The 19,655-nt window shown below is 61.8% G+C and overlaps 2 protein-coding genes across 3 annotated transcripts; one reads left to right on the top strand and one right to left on the bottom strand.

Moving 5' to 3' along the window:
* The first annotated feature begins 11 nt into the window (after positions 1–11).
* THYN1 (thymocyte nuclear protein 1) lies at positions 12–4,289 on the top strand. Of its 2 annotated transcripts, none has more exons than XM_052652291.1 (7): positions 12–177; positions 1,224–1,405; positions 2,241–2,309; positions 2,629–2,721; positions 3,159–3,254; positions 3,462–3,612; positions 4,108–4,289. In XM_052652291.1, the coding sequence occupies exons 1-7, from the start codon at positions 144–146 to the stop codon at positions 4,152–4,154; spliced, it is 672 nt and encodes a 223-aa protein (XP_052508251.1). In that variant the 5' UTR covers positions 12–143; the 3' UTR covers positions 4,155–4,289. The 2 variants fall into 2 exon arrangements, with proteins under 2 accessions (XP_052508251.1, XP_052508252.1); XM_052652292.1 differs by lacking the exon at positions 12–177 and adding an exon at positions 858–1,014.
* A 344-nt stretch (positions 4,290–4,633) lies between these two features.
* Positions 4,634–19,617, bottom strand: VPS26B (VPS26 retromer complex component B). Its single transcript, XM_052652448.1, has 6 exons — positions 19,340–19,617; positions 12,184–12,340; positions 9,783–9,947; positions 8,069–8,244; positions 6,865–7,007; positions 4,634–6,069 (listed from the first exon to the last, which is right to left on the bottom strand). Exons 1-6 carry the CDS (start codon positions 19,560–19,562, stop codon positions 5,923–5,925), a joined length of 1,011 nt encoding a protein of 336 aa, XP_052508408.1. The 5' UTR covers positions 19,563–19,617; the 3' UTR covers positions 4,634–5,922.
* Between the last annotated feature and the right edge of the window lie 38 nt (positions 19,618–19,655).

Below are 19,655 nucleotides of genomic sequence, written 5' to 3'. Positions count from 1 at the left end.
CCGGCCGGGGTCGCGGGGCCGGGCCAGGGCGCGCGGCGCGGACTGAGAAAGGAGAGCGCCGGCGGCCTCGCGGGTCCCCGCGGGGTGGGGTGGGGGGCCCAGTGGGCGCCCGAGGCTGCGGCCACCCCGACCCGCGGGACAGCATGCCGCGAGCCCGGAGGAGGCCGGCGGGGCCGGGTGAGCGCGCCGGGCCGCTCAGCGCGCGCGGGGAGAGGCCGGGAGGCTGGTTCTGTGGTCCGGGGCCCCGAGCCGCCCCCAGGCTTCTGTGCTGGGGCCATCTCTGCCGCTCGTCCGTCCGAGCGCTGACTGTCCGGGGAAGGCGCTGGGACGAGGGCTGGCGCTCGCGGCCCCCACTCCGAGCGCTCAGAGGCAGAGGGAGTGCTTCCCGGAAACGGGGAGGGTTGCGGGTTGTTGATTATCAGCGCACGCGGTGTTTAGTGTCCCGGGCACTGTCCAGGGGGACCACCGGCACAGCAGGAGGGTGCCGCGTATTAGGGGGCCGTCAGGATGGCTCACATGGGGGCTTCCACTTAGTCCCGAGGCCGTGCAGGAGGGGTCAGGTGGGTTCAGGCCAGCGTGGCGGGCTGGCGTATAATCTGGCGCATACCCTCCAGGTGGATGGTGTGGACTGACTGCTTTAGGTTGAGCGTGACCACGGAGCACAGGTAACAACTTAGCAGCTCTTAGGTACCAGGTACCCATTCTGCTTCAGGCACATTTCCTTCACTGGAGGGCAAAACTCAGTCTCATCCATGTCTGCCAACTCCTCAGTGGCGTTTTTATCCAGCTTCTCTGAGCACCTTCAAGGAGTGGAAAGGAGGCAGGCTCAGAGCACAGTGAGCAAGGAAGGAGTCTGAGGTGACATGGAAGCTCACGTTCCTGAACACTGATGATAACGCCAGGCACCGCCTCGGCCCACTGTATTGTGCTTGTACTCAGTTGCTTAGCCGCTTCAGACTCTGTGACCCCAAGGACTGCAGCCCGCCAGGCTCCTCTGTCCATGGGATTCTCCAGGCAAGGATACTTGAGTGGGTTGCCACGCCCTCCTCCAGGGGATCTTCCAAACCCTGGGGACTGAACCCCATTTCTGTTTCCTATGTTGGCAGGTGGGTTCTTTCTCACTAGCGCCACCTGGGAAGCTCTGACTCCAGAGCAGCTGTTTTTCCTGCATCAGAACTTTCTCAGCAGGTAAAAAATTTCCCTTCTTTTTGCTTCTGTTGCAGACATGAAGGGGCCAGAAGGAAAACGCTCCAAAACTAAAAGCCTAGGGGGGGCATCAGCCCAAGTGGAGAGCTCCAGCCTCCAGAGGACTCCAGCCTCTGAAGACGGTGGGGAGGCTCTCGGCAGCTACTGGCTGATGAAGTCAGAGCCAGAAAGTCGACTGGAGAAAGGCGTGGATGTGAAGGTGAGGTCCCGCGCCCGTCTCCGTGGTGCACAGGGGACACCACGGGGCCCATCGCCCGCGTCTTGCCTTTGAGGAGCAGGGAGGTGTATGGAGTGGGGCCAGCAGGGTTTACCGCTGTCTGCTCTGTGAGCCTCCACCTTCTTTCTAAAGGGCCAGGTGGTCGTGCTTGCAGCGCAGCCGTCGTCACTAGGCGTGGCCTGCATGGGAGGGGCGTTTGGGGGAGAATGGATTCCTGTGGTCGGATGGCTGAGTCCCTTCGCTGTCCTCCTGAAACTCACCACGTTGTCAGTCAGCTGTACGCCCACGCAAGATAAACAGTAACAACGAAACTGGCCTTAGGCCAGTCTGTGTTCTAGTGAACCTGTCTGCAAGTCAGGCACGGGCGGATGCGGCCCGAGGGCTGGTCCCCCAGCCCCAAGCCAGGCCACGCTCGGCCTTGGCTGCCTTTCTCTGGCCACCCACCGTGCCCTTAGGTATCTCCCTGCCAACAGCCGGTAAGCAGGGGGTGAGTGTGACTCAGTTCTCACGACAGCCCAGAGACAACACAGCTGGAGATGCTATAGAAGGGATGTATAATATTTTAATAATAGAGATAACCGGATTAGCAGATTCATTAACCACTCCCCTGATCCTCTGGACTGTGAGCGATGACAGGGTGGCACAAGGCTGCCGCCTGCGTGCCTGGCATGTGCGGCTCTGTGGGGTCCTATCCCAGAGGCCCCTGGGCCCTGCTGCTGGCAGTGTTCACACTAAACGGGGAGGAACGAGTCTGCTTCCATGCGTCCTGACCAGCCGGCCCAGGAGAGTTCACCGAATGACCTTGTTTCTGGCCCAGTTCAGCATCGAGGATCTCCAGGCACAGCCCAGGCAGACGACGTGCTGGGATGGTGTGCGCAATTACCAGGTAGGCGGGCTGGCGGGACCGTGAGGCTTGTGGGGAAAAGCCTGCTTCCCTCTGACCTACTCAGGAATGAAGCTGTCTCGGCCAAGGGGGTTTTTTCCCTGAACCCAAACCTGAAGATACACAAAAAGTACCTGAATTCCTCTGGCTGCCTGCAGTTTTGAAACTGCCTGTGTTCCAGCCAGTGTCCTGATACACCTCGGGGCAAAAGGCAAGGATGGAACTGAAGTGGGGGGAAGCTGCAATAAGGAGTCTCAGCTAACAAAGGCAGACTCGCTTCCCGCCAGTGGGAGGACAGCACTTTCCTTGTCTGCTGCCACAGGCCCGGAACTTCCTGAGGGCCATGAGGCTGGACGAGGAGGCCTTCTTCTACCACAGCAACTGCAGAGCGCCGGGCATCGCGGGCCTCGTGAAGGTGGGGCATCCAGGCTGAGGGCTGAGCCGGCTCCCTTCATGTGGGTCTGGGGACACAGCCTAGGCGGGTCATCCGCGCCCCCCTGCCCCGGTCAGGAGCGCGTGGCAGGCCTACAGCTAGGTGGGCCTGCGTCCCAGGCCCTGTGGGCACAGGCTTCTCGTGGTCCACTCCGTGGCCTTGCACTCAGGCGGGCTGGCAGCCAGCGGACACGCGGCTGTGGGTGGGGAAACCGGTGCCAGCAGCGAGCTCTGCCTGGTTGGGAGCCCACCGTCAGGGTCGTCTCAGACTGCAGTGTCCCCACGTCTGAACCCTCGCTGGCTCTGCGGCAGACAGACAGGGCGAGACCGTGTAGGCCAAGAAATGGGAGCTGGACTCAGACTGAAGTCTGGCTGTGGAGCTGACTGGACAGATGACCAGAGACTTGGACCTGATTTCAGATCGTGAAGGAGGCTTACCCGGACCACACACAGTTTGAGAAAAACAATCCCCACTATGATTCATCCAGCAAAGAAGACAACCCCAAGTGGTCCATGGTGAAGTTACTCTTTTTCCCAGCTCACGGGTGGACAGAGGGCGGAGGCTCTGGGGGTCTCTAGGGCAGGGCACAGAGCCCCGCTCGTCAGTGAGGCCGCCCTGCCCCTGGGGCGGAGGACGGGCGTGGGCAACCCGCCCGTAGGGCCTCCTACACTGAGCTGACACAGTTGGACGTGCCTTCTGTCCCGTGCACCGCTGCCCTGTAGGTGGACGTACAGTTTGTGCGGATGATGAAGCGTTTCATTCCCCTGGCTGAGCTCAGAGCCCATCACCAAGCACACAAAGCCTCTGGCGGCCCGTTAAAAAACATGGCTCTCTTCACTCACCAGAGACTCTCCGTCCAGCGCCTGACCCGAGGTAAGGCTGGCCCTTGTCTTTGGACCACATGCCAGAATGACTGTGAATTCACTTGTAGTCGCTGGCGAAGCCTAAGCACCACGGTTAAGGGCCGAGTCTGTGTCCCCACCCCCCGTAACTCCCACGAGAGGAGCTCCCTGGGCTGCCCAGGATGCTGTGCACGGCAGCAGCCAGAGCCCCTCCCCGTTCCCAAGGGAGCGGCTGCTGGCCTTGCACCTGAGACATGCCTGCCGGACCGCTCCCTTCAGAGTGGAGTCGTGTGACTCCACAGACCATATCCCCCCAAGCTCCTCCGCCCATGGGATTGTCCCGGCAAGAACACTGGACTGGGCTGCCATGCCCTCCTCCAGGGGATCTTCCTGACCCAGGGATCGAACCCGTGTCTCTTACGCCTCCTGCATTGACAGGGGGGTTCGTTACCACTGATGCCACCTGGGAAGCCCATTCAGGAGGTGATACAGACCTAATTCTTCCTCTTCGTGCCCTTTTCGGTAGAGGAGTTTGATTTTATCCTGAGCCTGGAGGAAAAGGAACCGAGTTAATGGAGACGCGGCTGCTGAAAAGGACAAGATGTTGCCCCAAAGTCAAGCTCCCACAAGACGAGAGGCAGTGTGGGGAGCACGCCGGCTGTGAGCAGAGGTGGGGCCTGGTCCTCTCTAATAAACACCCATGCTTAAGTTGGAAGCGTTTCTTTCCGTCAGCGTCTCGGTGGAACAGGTTTCACAGCCCCTTGGCCGGATGCAGGGCCCGGCCTGGTGACACGGCTGTCTCTACTCTTCCCTGACTGCCCCTCAAGTGTCTGGTCCCACGGAGGTTAAAGCAGCAGTTTCAGGACACCTTGCCAGGCTGGAATCAATCCGAAATTCCTTTCTCAGCCATGTGCTTGTCTGAAACTGGCATTAATAACATGGGCATTGCTGTTCAACGGGGGCCACAGGCGTCGGGAGGGTAGGTGTCGTGGGCTAGAGTGGCGCGTGTGGCGGGGCAATAAAGACACCACAGAGCCTAGTGGACTGTGGGCACGAAGCCTCCGAGCCCAGGGGCTTGCTTTAATCAGACACACAGCTGAAACAGAGCTTGGTTTAAAACACAGCCACTGCAAGACACACATCGAGAAGCCTGTAAATGCGCAGCGGCTCAACTGCAGGCCACACTGCCCACCTGGCCCTTCCGCTCTGCCAGGGTCCCAGTCGCACTTGTCTGGCGCAGAGGCAGACCATGGGCAGGCAGAGGACGGAGGCGGCTGCGCTCTGGCTCCCTCACAAGACTGGCATCGGGCGCAGTTGGCTGGGGGCAGACGGTGGGTGCACGGTCCTTGCAGGCAGGGTGCAGGCTGCCCCGGGGGGCCCAGGGCTCGGCTCACGCTCTGGAGAAGCCGAGGGGCGCTGCTCCGTCCTCCGGAACCGTGGTCCACCCGAGGGAGAACCTGCCCTCGCCTGGCTGTCCTGCCCCAGTGCCGGCACTCTTCCCGGTGCCGCCCAAACGCCCTCTCTCCAGTCTAGCTCTGACCCACAAGCCCTGCCCAGTCCGAGGCCCACAGCTGCCCCGATTTCCGAGGAAAAGAGGGGTTCCTATAAAGACGACACAGAACAAACCGTCTGCTTCCCAGAAGACACAGGACCCAGACCCCCGAGCGCATGGTACCTACTGACCCCAGGGTCTGCCTAGTCTTTCTAGAAGAGATGAGAGACCAGGACGGACAGCCATACCCTTAACACGATAGGCCCAGGCACGGTGCGGCCGCGGAAGACCCCCTCTAGCGTGGCGAGCACCCACATACACAGAACACCCCGGGTCCCAAGCTGTGGGGGGAGGACAGCTTCCAGGCGTCAGACTAAGCCCTGGTCCCTGGGAATGAGACGGACAGCAGGGATCAAGAGCCTTGGCTCCTGGGTGCCCAGGGCCACGACCGCGGAGTTTTCCCTGTTGCCATCCATGTGCCACACGGACCCTGGTGTCTCTGTGCCCAGGGGCGGCGGCCAGAGGCGCCCCACACCCCGTCCGGTCCAGGACCACGCTTGGGAGTCGGAGGACGACAATGGCGGCCTGTGGAGGCGCCAAAGCGCCACGTCCAGACTCCCGAGGCAGCTCCCAGCCGAGCCCTCTGCAGCCCCACAGACAGCTCCCCGGGGACACCCCTTCTCTCCCCGCGCCCCTGTCGGGCACAGGGTCCCGGACACCCTGCCTCCCAACCCCAGCCCCTCAGGTTCTTCAGGAAAAAGGATTTACGTCGAAGACATGGTTTGTTTTCAGGCTGCGAGCGCGGGTCAGCAGTGGATCTCCCGCCCCAGCCACTTCCCCGCCCTGGGCCTACTGTCTGCTGCCTCCGTCGGACAGTGGGCCGGGGGTCCGTGCTTCCCCCAGGGGTGTCGTGCCCTCAAAGCGCTGGGAGGCGATGGCTGCCTGGTGCGACATGCTCTTCCGGACAATGTCGCCCTTCCGCCACAGCACCACCTCCTGCAGGGTGGCGGGAACGGCACGTGAGGGGGGCCTGGGGAGGGTCCCAGGGACTCTTAGGCAACGGCCTCCCTGGTCTCCCGCCAACGAGCAGCTGTCCATCCCCTGGGGCCTCGCGGCTCCTGCTGGCCAAGGGGCTGGGAGGGCGGAGCAGCCACGGGGGCTGGGCCCGAGGAGGCCAGCTCTGGTGTCAACTGGGACCTCGTCCCGGCCGCAGGGCTCGGGGCGAACCAAGCAGCACAGACCCCCACCAGCTCACCCCCGCCCCTCCGCCCGCGGCCCCGCCCCTCCGCCCGCGGCCCCGCCCCTCCGCCCGCGGCCCCGCCCCTCCGCCCGCGGCCCCGCCCCTCCGCCCGCGGCCCCGCCCCTCCGCCCGCGGCCCCGCCCCTCCGCCCGCGGCCCCGCCCCTCCGCCCGCGGCCCCGCCCCTCCGCCCGCGGCCCCGCCCCTCCGCCCGCGGCCCCGCCCCTCCGCCCGCGGCCCCGCCCCTCCGCCCGCGGCCCCGCCCCTCCGCCCGCGGCCCCGCCCCTCCGCCCGCGGCCCCGCCCCTCCGCCCGCGGCCCCGCCCCTCCGCCCGCGGCCCCGCCCCTCCGCCCGCGGCCCCGCCCCTCCGCCCGCGGCCCCGCCCCTCCGCCCGCGGCCCCGCCCCTCCGCCCGCGGCCCCGCCCCTCCGCCCGCGGCCCCGCCCCTCCGCCCGCGGCCCCGCCCCTCCGCCCGCGGCCCCGCCCCTCCGCCCGCGGCCCCGCCCCTCCGCCCGCGGCCCCGCCCCTCCGCCCGCGGCCCCGCGGGGCCCCACCTGCTGCTTGAAGTAGCGCCGCTCCTCGTCGTCGATGAGCACCAGGTTGAGGTAGTAGCGCACCGAGAACTTCTTGTTGATGTCCCGCATGGTGGGCGTGAGCTCGTAGCCCGCCAGGAAGAGGCGGATGGGGATGGACTCTCCTGCAGGGCCGGGAGGGTTCAGGGGGGCAGGGCAGGTGCCCCGCCGGCCACCCGCTTCCAGGAGGCGCGCCGCCCACTGACGGGCTAGGCCCGCTTCGTCTCCTCCTGGCTGAGCTCGACAGGACCGGGGTGGCAGAGTGCCAACCACAGGACGCCAGGTGAGCAGCTCTGACTCTCACCAGTGCGAGAGTCCAGTGGCTGGGCTGTGAGAGCCAGCTGTCCCACCCTAGCTAGCGCACTGTCTTCCCCAGCAATTCCAGTGTCAGCCCCCCCCACCCCAATTGGCACGGCCCACCCCATGCCTCCAGAGACTGGCGGGCCCCAGCTCTCTCCACTGAACTCTGGTGGGTCTGCTGCTGTCCCTGGACCCTCCTGTTCTCACGTTAATCAGGCTATACGGTATCTCAGATCCTTTCTACCTCTAACACCGGGCCTTCCTCAGCTAAGTGGAACAGACTCAGGACAGGGCTCCACTGAGCAAGCGCAAAGACAAGAGCAGCCCAAAGCCACACACGGAGCCCACGTCACCCTGCGCGGCTCACAGGCCCCACGGTGCCCCAGGGAGGGCAAGCCTTGCTCGGCTGTGTGGCTGGGGACACAATGGAGCCAGCGGGCAGGATGGACAATTCCTGCCCCGAAGACCCCGCTCGGGAGGCCAAGGACCTGAGAAGCCACGACCCCCTCCTCCCACGTGGCGTGGACTGGGGAGAGCTGCATGAGGCCTGGCGGCACTGAGTCCACGGGAAAACGCACATAGTCGGCAGCTGCAGCGCCGATAAAGAACCACAACAATCGCTCCTCCCAGGAACCACCAGGCTCCCACCAGCTCCCGCTCCACTCATCCTAGAGGTCACGCCAGCACTGTGCACAGCAGCAGGGAGTGTCGGTCAGCGTGTCCACTTGGCCAGGCAGCCCAGAGCCTGACTGGTCAGCCTGATGCGGGAACTAGCAGGAAGGACCATCTCGCTCCCCCAGCAGCAAGGGCGGTGTAAGTGGAGACAGCACAGGCTCACGGCCACTGGCCGAGACAGCGGCCCCGACGGCCAGCCGGGCGGGCTCACCTCTCACAGGTGCGCCGTCCATGATCTCGTACTTGGCGATGGTGTCGTTCTCGTGGTACACGTTGGGGCCCGTGCCGGTCGTCTCCCGCTTGATGATGTCGATCTCCATGTGCTTGATCTTGATCCGCACCAGCAGGAAGTAGATCTTCCCCACGATGACGTCCTTCAGGTGGTACCTGCAGAGAGGAAACCAAGAGGTGAGGCTCCGGGCGGGACTGGCCTCCTGGATGCGGAGAGGACACTGCTCACCTGGGGGTGGTGGGCCAGGAGAGCTGAGGCCACGCGGGCCCATGCTCCCCCCAGGCTGCCCCGCGGAGCGAATTCCAATGCCCTGCACTGGAACCAGCCTCACTCCCACTGCCTCCCACACACACCTCAGAGAGCGGGTCCCCGTCACCCCTACCCGGTGCTGTAACCAGCATGTACTTCAGAGGCTGTGGGGTGAGAGGCTGACCCACCAGGAGTGGGGACCAGGTCCCGGTCTTCCTCCAGCGCCTGGGAGCTAGGCCCTCCCGGATCAGTCAGCTGTGGGGCTGGTCTGCACCCGGTGTGGCCGCCAAAAGCAAATGTTCTGAGTGAAGCTCAGGAAGGGGATGGGAGCTGGGGGTGGGGGCTGAGGACGCAGGCCCTGACCACAGGGGAGGACAGACCACTGACAGCTGCAGGGTAGGGGCCTGCCCGCATCCGGCCTTGTCTGCCCCCGCTTCCTGGGGGGGAAGGCGGGCACCGAAGTGCAGCCTCCGGGAGGGATGCCGGAGCACACGCTCTCCTGGCTCTCACTGGTCTGCAACCCGGATGCCCCTCCATGCTCAGTGGACTCTCACCCACAAGAGACACAAAGGAGCCGTTCCGGGGGCCTGTGCTCTTCCTCCTTCCTGGCACCTTTCCTCTCACCTGACCCAAGCCCCTCATTTTCGGACAGGAAACCCAGGTATAGGAGCTGAAGTGCCGGTAAGCCCAGCCTGAGCCCTTGGGGGCAATCGCGGGCTCCCCCTGTGGGTGGGACAGCAGGCGCCCGTTCTGGGCTCAGCCTGCTCTGCGGGCAGGGCCCGGTGTGCCCGTCCAGCCTCAGACAGGCCCGTCTCCTGCTCAGCTTGGTCTTCACTGCACTGCTGGCTGGAGGCTGCTTGCGTATCTACGAGGCGGCTCCTCCTACACCAGGTGGCTGGGGTGCTGGTGGGCAGCACTCTGGGGGCTCCGTCCTGGGAAGGTCTGTGAGCCCCGGGACTGCAAGGAGAAGGCAAACGGCCCCTCCCAGGGGCAGGGCCACTCCCACAGGCGGAGCCCATGGGGCTGCTCTGGCTCCAGGCTGGGGCAGGGGAAACACAGCTGTCCGTCACCCGTCCTAGGAGGCCCTGTGTCCCCAGTCCCGCAGGAGGGCCGCCCAGGCAGCCCTCGCCCCAAACCTCTGGAGGCCAGCAGGTCTGAGGCGAGGCCGCCCCACCCAGAGACCCTCCTTGGCGACATGGCGGCTTTTTTAGTTCTGTGAGTCGAATAAACATTTACTTTGCATATATGATTTTTGAGCATTTTCAGGAATGTCCTATATTGAAAAGAAGCTCGTGGTAGTTTTTGAACGGTCAGTAGGTTCTGCAATTTACAAGCACCGAGATATTTTGACGCTGTAATAGCAGGCACGGTCTAAAACGTTCTGGCCAGTTAAAATCAAGTCCTGCACGCCCTCTCCCTCAGGCACCAGGCATCCACCACTCACTTGGACTTGTTGTACTCAAACTCGATGTGCAGACAGTCCTCAATGCCGACCTCCATCTTGATGGAAGAGTTCAGCTCGGGGTACGTGCTCAGCGTGTGCACCACGATGTCCATCTCCTTGACAACGTCGTTGAGGCGGCGGCTGATAGTGGCCCGGAGGAAGTACCTGTGGGAGGCGGGCAAGCAGCGAAGGGACCTGGGTTTACTCACTCCCCACCGCCCCCGAGAACCCCTGGCCAAGTCGGCCTCTGCGGCTTTGACTTCTCCGAGCAGTTGCCTCTGGGCACCCCCTCCCAGCAGAGACGAGACACACTCCTGCCATTATAGCTGCAGGGAGATCCAAGGCCCTTCCCCAGCCGCTCCCTGAGCCCGGCCTGGGGTCCAGGGGGGCTGTACCCCAGCAGCAGCCTCATGGCCACCTGCCAGGCACCGTGTGCAGCTTTTATTTCTGCAGCCCCTTCTGGCTCTTCGGATACAGGGACCACGTCCTCTTAGGTCTGCACGCTAAGACAGTGCTCCATGAGTGAGCATGTTTCAAGTCCCCCACAGTTAAGTGACAAGAAGAGGCAATGGAGAAGCCAGGTCAGCGAGTCCCCACAGCGTTTATTTCCAGACCTAGGACGCAGAGATGGAGTCGCAGGCGACTGGCCATCCCATCTCCCTGCCTGGGGAGTCGGGAACTAGAGCGCCTGCGGAATGTCAGCCAGAGGCGGCACCTGGCGCTGAGGGGAGGGGCCTTCAGGGAGAGCCGGCCTCGTAAGCACAACAGCAGAGGAGATGTCTCAACCTGAACGGCGCCCGGCTGCACCACCCTGGGCATGAAACTGCCCTGGAGGAGGACACGGGAACCTGCACTTCTTTTTTTTAAATAATTCCCACCCCAGCCGGTGAGTCTAACACAGGACCCTGATAGAGAGCCACTGCCCGACATCTCGATCCCGCAGCATCCCGCCTTCCTCCACACATCCTGTCTCTCCAGCTACGCTTTCCTCCTGAGCTTCTTCTAACCTGTCCCGGAGTTGTCAGTACCCAGAGCACGCCCCAGAGATCGCTATCCAGAGTCCCGCTCGAGCCTGCAGCTTCCTCCCCAGCCCCTCGCCTCGCCTAGCCGTCTTCACCACCCTGCAGGAGCTGCCCGCCAAGGGAACACAGGCGCCTTTCACTGCACATGAGGTTCTCCAGGCTCCGCCGGGCCGCAGCAGGGGTCAGGGTCTGCTTCCCCTTCAAGGCCGAGCACTATTTCACCATGTGGACACGCCTGGCGCTCAGCCACTCAGCCACTGATGGGCGCTGGGGTCGTGCCCACTTTGTGGCCACTGGGAACGCCGCTGCCAAACGCGAGCACACTCGCACTTGTCTGAGTGCTGCTTCACTGCGTTTGGATTTATACACAGAAGTGGATTTGGTGAGTCATTTGGTAGTTTTATTTTTAATATTTTGAGGAACTGCCATACTGTTTTCAACATCTTTCTGACATAAGAACGTCTATGAGCAATCTACTGCAGAGTGTCACATTAAATCACAATAAGACCCCGTCCCAGCTTAACTGACAACTAAACAGTGCTTGCTGTTGCTGCCTCCTCCGAGAGCAGTCACAGATCGCTGCTGAATGGGGCACCTTCAGCACTTGGACCTCCCTGCAAAGGCTGGAAAAGAAGAGCCTGCAGTCCGTCTTCTGAAGGGAGAGGGGAGACGTCCCCAGAGCCTGTGTGGTCCCCCACGCAGGCCCCAGGTGCTGACCACGGCTTGGAGCCAGAAGTCCGGGTGACATCACATAGCTCAGAGGCCCTGGGATCAGTGCCCCCCTTGGGTTTTCAAGATTGAAACAAGGAAAACAATCCCCTGTACTTAAAAGGTGTGTATTCCTGTTCTAAAGCTTCTCATCCCGTGCTAGGTTTTATCCTCTCCTGTCCCAAAAGATGCAGAGGACAGGTCTGGGATCAGAATCCAAACCTGGGACTGCCCTGGTGGTCCAGCAGCCAAGAATCTGCCCGCCACCGCAGGGGACACAGGCTCGATTCCTGGTCCAGAAGAGCCCGCACGCCTCGGGCAGCTGGCCCTGTGTGCCACGAGAGCAGTCACCGCGGCGAGGAGCCCGAGCACTGAGACCAGAGGGGAGACCCCGCTCTCCGCAGCGAGAGGGAGCCTGCCGGCAACAGCGGGGCCCTGGCGCAGCCGAGCGGCAGTCTAAAAGAGAACCGAATCTGTGGCCCCCTCCTCGCCTGACAGCACGCAGGCCCGCGTCCCAGCGCGTGTGGAGTCGCGTCACTCACCGCAGCCTCACGTCCTGCCTGGGAACCCCTTCTCGCGTGACAGCACGCAGGCCCGCGCTCTGTGGGCCCCCTCCTCGCCTGACAGCACGCAGGCCCGCGTCCCAGCGTGTGTGGAGTCGCATCACTCACCGCAGCTTCACGTTCTGCCCGGTGTAGGACTCGTAGGGCTTCTCCACGTGGGTGAACTCGAAGTCAAAGGCCTGCGACTGGGTGACCTCTCCAGGTCGGGCCAGGTCCTTCACCAGGGACACGAACTCGTGGTGGTTGCCGCGGTCATAGTAGAGCTCTGCGGGGAGAGCGGAGACCTCCGCTGCTGGTGCCCGGCCCACAGGGGGCGGCGGGGGCCCGCTGCCGAAGTGCCCCTCCCGGCCACGGAGCGGCGCGGCGGTTCACGACCCCCCCTTCCCGCCCTGCACCCAAACACCCTGCGCTCTGTGCAGACCCTGTCCCGGGGCAGCACCCAGGGGACACAGCAGGGGCACCGCCACCGAAACACCGCATCACCTCTTTTCACAGTTACAGTGATTCCTAAGTGTGGGAAGCGTGCTCGACTCCGTCACTCAGTCACAACATCCTCGCGGCAACCTGAGCGGCTGGGTGGGCCCGTCACACATTTGACAGACAGGGAAACTGAGGCGTGGTGGAGCAGGGCCGGGCCCAGCGCCCCAGGTCTCCTGCTGGGCCGCGTCTGCTCCTGGGCCCCAGGAGATCAGGGGTGAACACGAGGTGGGAGGCAGGTGAGGACTTGCAGACGGGTCCACGTGGCCCCGCTGACGGAGGGGCTGTCAGGCTACCCCAGTCTAGGCCACAGTCCCCGGACTCGTGTGATCACCAGGACCCCCGAGGCTGTGCTGAGGCACAGACGGCTGCACTCCCCCCCAATCTCTCTGATTCCGGGGCCTGGGTGGGAATCAGGATGGACAGCCCAACAGACTCCTGCTTGTTCCGAGACCGCCCTCCGAGAAGGCCTCCTGTACACCCACCCTCCTCTCAGACAGTCCTGCTGGCTGTCGGTCCTGAGTCAGGCCACCCGTGTGTCCTGGGCTGTCTGTGCCCACGTCACACAGCTGCTGAAGTGGTGAGCTGTGCTCCAGGATGGCTGCTGGAGACGAGGCCCCGGACCCCAGCACCCCCGGTCCCCAGCTGTGCAAAGGGGACACTTACTACCGACCGCCTCCACGTGGCCCCAGCGCAGTCAAGATCTGACCCCCCCGCCCCGCAGCGGCCTGAGCAGGACAGGACGGGTCGGCGGGACGAAGCGGGAGGCGGCGTGCTCTCACCGAGTCTGCAGCTGGCAGCCTGGACACGGGGGCTGGGACCACCCCCCCGCCAGGCCTGGCCCGCACCTCTCGGCTGCCTCTCTCAGGGACAGCCTGAGCATGAGGGGCTGGGCAGACCCCAGACAGCAAAGGCCTGAAGCCCCTGACGATCGAGCCTTCTTGGCGTTGAGAAGCCAGATCCCCTGCCTCCCAGAGCCAACGCGGCAACCAGGCCTGCCACGGGGGCGCGTGGGGCAAGCACAGCTTCCAGGGAGCTCTCGGGCTGGCTGCCCCGGGCGCTGGCCCTGACAGGCCCGCCCCGCGGAGCCTGCTGTCCCAAGCGGCAGGGCAGCGGCCGCGTCACGGGGAGCTGCAGTGCTGTCAGGCCCAGCCAGCACCACTACTTCCGCAAGAAGCGCCCTGTGATCGCAGTTTGCTGCTGACCCCCCGTTATACATGGATCCATCTTAGGTCACCAACAACCCACCTGCTCCTCCAGGCCAGGTGGTGTCAGCAGCGGGCAGCGAGCCTGCCACATGGGGGGCAGCGCAGACCATCGGGGTGCGGCTGTGGGGGCAGGGTGCCCTCTCGGGGCAGTGGGGGTGGGGTACACACAGGGGCCAAGGGGACAGGGGCCAAGGGGACAGAGGCCTGTCCTTCGCCTCGTGCTGGGCCTTCGCTACAGGAGCCTCTGCTGACCGGAATGGGTGGAGCTCTTAACTGGGGAGCTGGGTGTCTCGGGTGCCAAGCTCTGAGCTCTGCCGTGGTTTCAGGGGACAGCAGCGGTGGAGAAAAGCCCAGTGTCTGAGGACCGTAACTGGGAAATGCCAGGCTGATGGCTGTCGGCTCTCCTGGGGGCTTTACTTCTAAAAACTTAGATCCCGAGGCTAGCCCTCTACTTTGGAGTGCAATATTCTCTAAGAACATTAGAGATACCAAGGGAACACTTCATGTAAAGATGGGCTCAATAAAGGACAGAAACGGTATGGACCCAATAGAGGGAGAAGAGATTAAGAGAGGTGGGAACGATACACAGAAGAGCTAAACAGAGCAGGTCTCCATGACCCAGACGGCCACAACAGTGTGGCCGCTCACCTAGAGCCAGACACCCTGGAGGCGGAGCCAAGTGGGCCTCTGGAAGCACTGCTACCAAAGAAGCCAGTGCAGGTGACGAAGTTCAGGCTGAGCTTCTTCAGACCCTAAACGCTGTTGATGATGATGCTGTTAAAGAGCTGCACTCAATACGTCAATAAACTTGGAACACTCCGCAGTGGCCACAGGACTGGAAAAACTCTGTGTTCATTCCAATCCCAAAGAAGGGCAATGCCAAAGAATGCTCAAACTGCTGGACAACTGTGCTCATTTCCCATGCTAGCAAAGTTTTGCTTAAAATCCTTCAAGCTAGGCTTCAGCAGTACTTGAATTGAAATCATCCAGATATACAAGATATACAAGGTTTGGAAAAGGTAAAGGAACCAAAGATCAAACTGTCAACATTCGTTGGATCATAAAAAAAGCAAAAGAGTTCCAGAAAAACATCTACTCCTGCCTCACTGACTATGGTAAGGCCTCTGGACTGTGTGGATCAAGTAAACTGGAAAAATCTTCGAGAGACAGGGATACCAGACCACCTGACCTGCCTCCTAAGAAACCTGTATGCAGGTCAAGAAGCAACAGTTAGAACCAGACACAGAACAACAGACTGGTTCCAAATTGGGAAAGGAGTACGTCAAGGCTGTATATTGTCCCCCTGCTTATTTAACTTCTATGCAGAGTACATCATGCGAAATGTGAGGGTGGATGAATCACAAGCTGGAATCAAGACTGCCAGGAGAAACATCAATAACCTCAGATATGCAGATGACACCACCCTTATGGCAGAAAGTGAAGAACTAAAGAGCCTCTTGATGAAAGTGAAAGAGGAGAGTGAAAAAGCTGGCTTAAAGCTCAACTTTCAAAAAACTAAGATCATGGCATCTGGTCCCATCACTTCATGGCAAATAGATGGGGAAACAGTGGAAACAGTGACAGATTTTCTCTTCATGTGCTCCAAAATCACTGGGGATGGGGACTGTAGCCATGAAAATAGGAAACATTTGCTCCTGGAAAGAAATGTTATGACAGTTCTACACAGCACATGCAAAACCAAAGACCTCATTTTGCTGACAAAGATCCATCCAGTCAAAGTGATGGTTTTCACGGTGGTCATGTAGAGATCTGAGAGTTGGACCATAAAGAAAGCTGAGCGCCGAAGAACTGATGCTTTTGAATTGTGATGCTAGAGAAGACTCTTGAGAGTTCCTGGACTGCAAGGAGATCCAACCAGTCCGTCCTTAAGGAAATCAGTCCTGAATATTCATTGGAAGGACTGATGCTGAAGCTCCAATACTTTGGCCACCTGATGCGAAGAGCTGACTCACTGGAAAAGACCCTGATGCTGGGAAAGGTGGAAGGCAAGAGGAGAAGGGGACGACAGAGAATGAGATGGTTGGATAGCATCACCAACTCAATGGAAATGAAATTGGGCGGCGTGCTGCAGTTCATGGGGTCGCAAAGAGTCGGACACGCCTGAGCGACTAAGTCAGAAAAATAGGAGCAAAGGTATCTGACGGCCCCTCTTCAGTGAGATTCTCTCAGCGCAGATCAGAGTGGGGCTCCCACCAGACCAGTCCTGGCAGGGGTCAGGGGGACAAGATGCCATGCAACTCCTTACGTGGTGACAGTGTGAACCCAGCCTCTCGGATGGAAGGTCACGGACTTCCCAACAAAGTGCATCTCAGCCCCGCGAACCACAGGGGACCCTTATTCATGCCTGTCTTTGACCCTTCTTCTTCCAGAAGGTGCAGAGTATCTCACAGCCATCTGATGGGGACAGTCAGTAACACATGCCTGGGTGAAGGGTTAGAGAGACACGTCTGGAGAAAACCAGGGGCACCTCAGGAAAGAGCTGGATGACTGTCCCCTTCAACCCACTGGGAGTCAAGGAGAAGTTTACAGAAGGGACTGAGAGCATCAGAACTACCTTTTAGAAAGTTCGCTCTTACAGAAACTGAACTGAAAGAAAAGGTAAACAGAGGCAGGAAGGCCGGTCAGGAGACTGCTCCACACAGAGGCGTCAGGGGCAGCGGCACCGAGGAAGGTGAGGGAGCACTGAGGCGAGCTGCCCCCGGAGCCGCTGGGGGCGTGGGGGTAGGCAAGAGCACTCCGGGGCCTCCCCCGGTTCCAGAGGCTGAGGCGACCCAGGGGACGTGCAGAGCGGGGGAGACGGGAGGAGTGGCAGTGCAGGGGCTGGGGCAGGGAGAGAGAGGAGCAGTCTGGTTCGGATGTGTCCTTGGGCAACCCGTGGTGTCTCTGCGGGTGTTCAGCAGGCAGTCAGAGACCCAGGCACGGAACTTGGGGGCGAGCTCAGGAGAGGAGAAAGGCTCGGGAGACGTGAGTCCAAGCAGACAGGGCAGCGGTGGGTGCAGATGGGGCTGCCAGAGCGGGCCGCGGCGCAAACGGGCCGGCCTGCCCTGAAGACTGCGGTCTGAACAGGACCCACGCAACAGCCACCAGAAAGCTGTCCCTGCGAGAACTCGGGCGACCCCTCCTACTGGGAGGAGACGCAGGGCACGCAGCAGGTGAGGCTGGCCTGATACGGAGATCCTGGGGGCAGTCAGCAAGGCAACCAGAGCTGACTCTTCGAAGGTCCAGCCCCCGGATCCGGCCTAACAGGGGTTACGAGCGCTTAGGTGATAAGTGCCAGAGCCTGCACTTCACACACATCGATGCTCTCTAGTCCTCACGAGACCCTAGCGACGTCTGCCCGTTACAGAGCCTCATGTAACCGGAGTAACCCCCTGCTTCAGCCTTGGTCACACGCCAGGCTGTCCCATCGAATGCACAGGCAGGACGTACACACTTCCAAACCGGACAGACAGTGGTTTATAAGAAGAAAAATTCTGAGTGAAACGAACGAGGCAGGTGGCTGGAGCACAACATCAACACCCTCCCAGGCGGCTAGGGCAGGACCACCCCCTGGCGCGTCACCGGGACAGCAGGCCTCAGAGCCGCAGCGAAGCCCCGCCTGCTGCATGCCGTCAGGAAAGCGAGGAAGCAGAAACCACACGACCGCAACGTGGGGACCTCACTCACCAGCCTCGCTCCAGTGCCCTGAGGCTGGGCCACCACAGTCTCTCGGGTCTAGCACACACACCACACGCTGCACAAAGCCTGGGCCCTTGACCCCTCACCATTCTCCCAAGGGGATTCGGTTGCTGTCCCTGCCTTACAGGTGAGAGCGCTGAGGCCCAGGGAGGGGACAGCTTCCCCAAGGCCACAGGGTGGACTCAGGGGCCCAGGAAGAGCTGTCGATGGAAGCAGAAGAGGCTCTGAGAAGTCTGGGGAGGGATGCTGCCCCGGGACGCGCGCGGACAGGAAGCCAGGCAGGGCAGCCAGCCCCCTTCCAGTTGGGCTGGAGGGAGGCCTTGCCAGCGCCTCAAACAGCCCATTCCACAACTGCTGGGGCAGGGGCGCTCTGGCTACCTTTCATGGACGGGGAGCCATCCCGGGAAGGATGGCACAGCTGCTGGCTAGACGCGCCCATGTGCACTCTTGATGCAGAGCCGCGGAATCCAGTGACAACCTTAAAGCTATGCTACGGAAACACTCAATCTAGGGAGGCCTGAACTTCATCGCCTGACTCACGCCCAGCACAGAATGCTGGGGGTTCATCCTGTGGCCCCAGGAGCTCTTTGCTAGGAGTGATTTTAGCTTCCACAGATGTAAGACATTTCTGTGGTTCTGGCATCTGGCTGGTAGAGGCTGTGAAATGCAACCCCCGACAATGGAGAACGAGCAGGCCCGCCGTGCCGACAGCACCGCTGTTGAGGGGCACTGCCAAAGCCGGAAGCGAGCGGGCAGAGAGCCTAAAGCCCACTCTCCAGCTCCAGGCCACTCATTCTGGGTTTAGAATAGCGACGGATGGGCTCCTAGGATCAGCTAGCCTTCGACCTGATTTCCGTTAACTTAAACAGCAGAAGCCAATACTTCAGGCTGGGCACTGAAGTGCTGAGCACTCAGCCTTTCCCCAGGGCTCCTGTGTTTTCTGTCGCATCAAAATGGAGAACAGATTCTGTGCTGGGATCTCAGGGAGTGAGAGAGAGCCTCTGAGGAGTGTTCCCAGGAAATCCCCCACACAGGACCAGAGCGGGCGGGGGCACGGGGCATGATTTCTCCGCTCGATGTCTTTTCAGCCAACTGTGGTATTTACCGTGACCCTACTCCTGAACTACTGACACAAACTATTTCAGAAGTACCCGTGAGTTTTAATAAACAGGAGAGTCCAAACAGAAGTGGAGACAACCCTGTGTTGACTGGCAGCTCCCAAACCTGTCTTTTATTGTCTAGCTGTAACTGCTAACAATCATGTTTGAAAACTGTTAGAGCTTTAGGAAATTTTGGCCACTTAGATCTGGGGCTTGGGAGCACCCTTTCTTTAAGAAGAGTGCCGCAGACTCTTCTAATCAGGAAGTCTTAGGGATGCAGCTTGTGTGGACACAGGGCTGATGCTGGAGCCCACGGGGATGCTTTCTCAAGCAGCTCCCAGCGAAGGTGCAGTAAGAGGCTGGTGGGCACAGACACTAGAGAGAGGGGGGCGGGCCACGCAGGGCTCGGAGTGGTGGTCACGACCTGCAGGCTGGCCCAGCTGGCACGGAAGCCGAGGCAGGCCCGCGGAGCTCGGACCCAGGGCGGCGGGCAACAGACCACAGGGCCTGGGGCGGAGTGGGGGACAGGGGGTCTGGAATTGCAGCCGTGGGTGCAGGGGTTAGGAGACAGGGGTTCGGGTCGCGCCAGGGGCTGGAGGGGGCGCAGAGGTCTGGAATCGCAGCAGGGGGTGCGGGGGCTGGGGGTGCGGGGGCTAGGGGGCAGGGACAGGGGTTCGGGTCGTGCCAGGGGTCTGGAGAGGGAGGTCAGAGGCTGGCTCGGGGTCAAGGGTCGAGGGCGGGTGCAGGGGTGGGCCCGGGCGGGGCGGACCCCGCACTCACCGATCTGCCCGATGAACTCGACCTTGATGCCCTGGTGCTCCAGCCGCTTGTTGGGGTTCTTGAGAGCCAGGCTCACCTTCCCGGACACCGTCTCGCCGTCGTAGAAGAGGAAGTACTTGTCCTTCTTCCCATCCTCGGTCTTGTGCTCGGCCCGCCGCCTGCTATCCGCGTCGTTCAGCAGGATGTCCACATCCACACTCTGCCCGAAGCCAAAGAAGCTCATGGCCCCGCCGGGCCGGCCGGGCCTGGGGAGGCCGGCGGGCTGAGCACGACGCCGACGCCCGCGCTCGCCGGGCCGCCGCGGTTCCGAGGGCGG

The sequence above is a fragment of the Budorcas taxicolor genome, chromosome 15, assembly GCF_023091745.1.
Source record: "Budorcas taxicolor isolate Tak-1 chromosome 15, Takin1.1, whole genome shotgun sequence".
Classification (NCBI taxonomy): Eukaryota; Metazoa; Chordata; class Mammalia; order Artiodactyla; family Bovidae; genus Budorcas; species Budorcas taxicolor.
The sequence above is the reverse complement of the archived record's forward strand: the minus strand, read 5'-3'. Positions and strand labels throughout refer to the sequence as shown.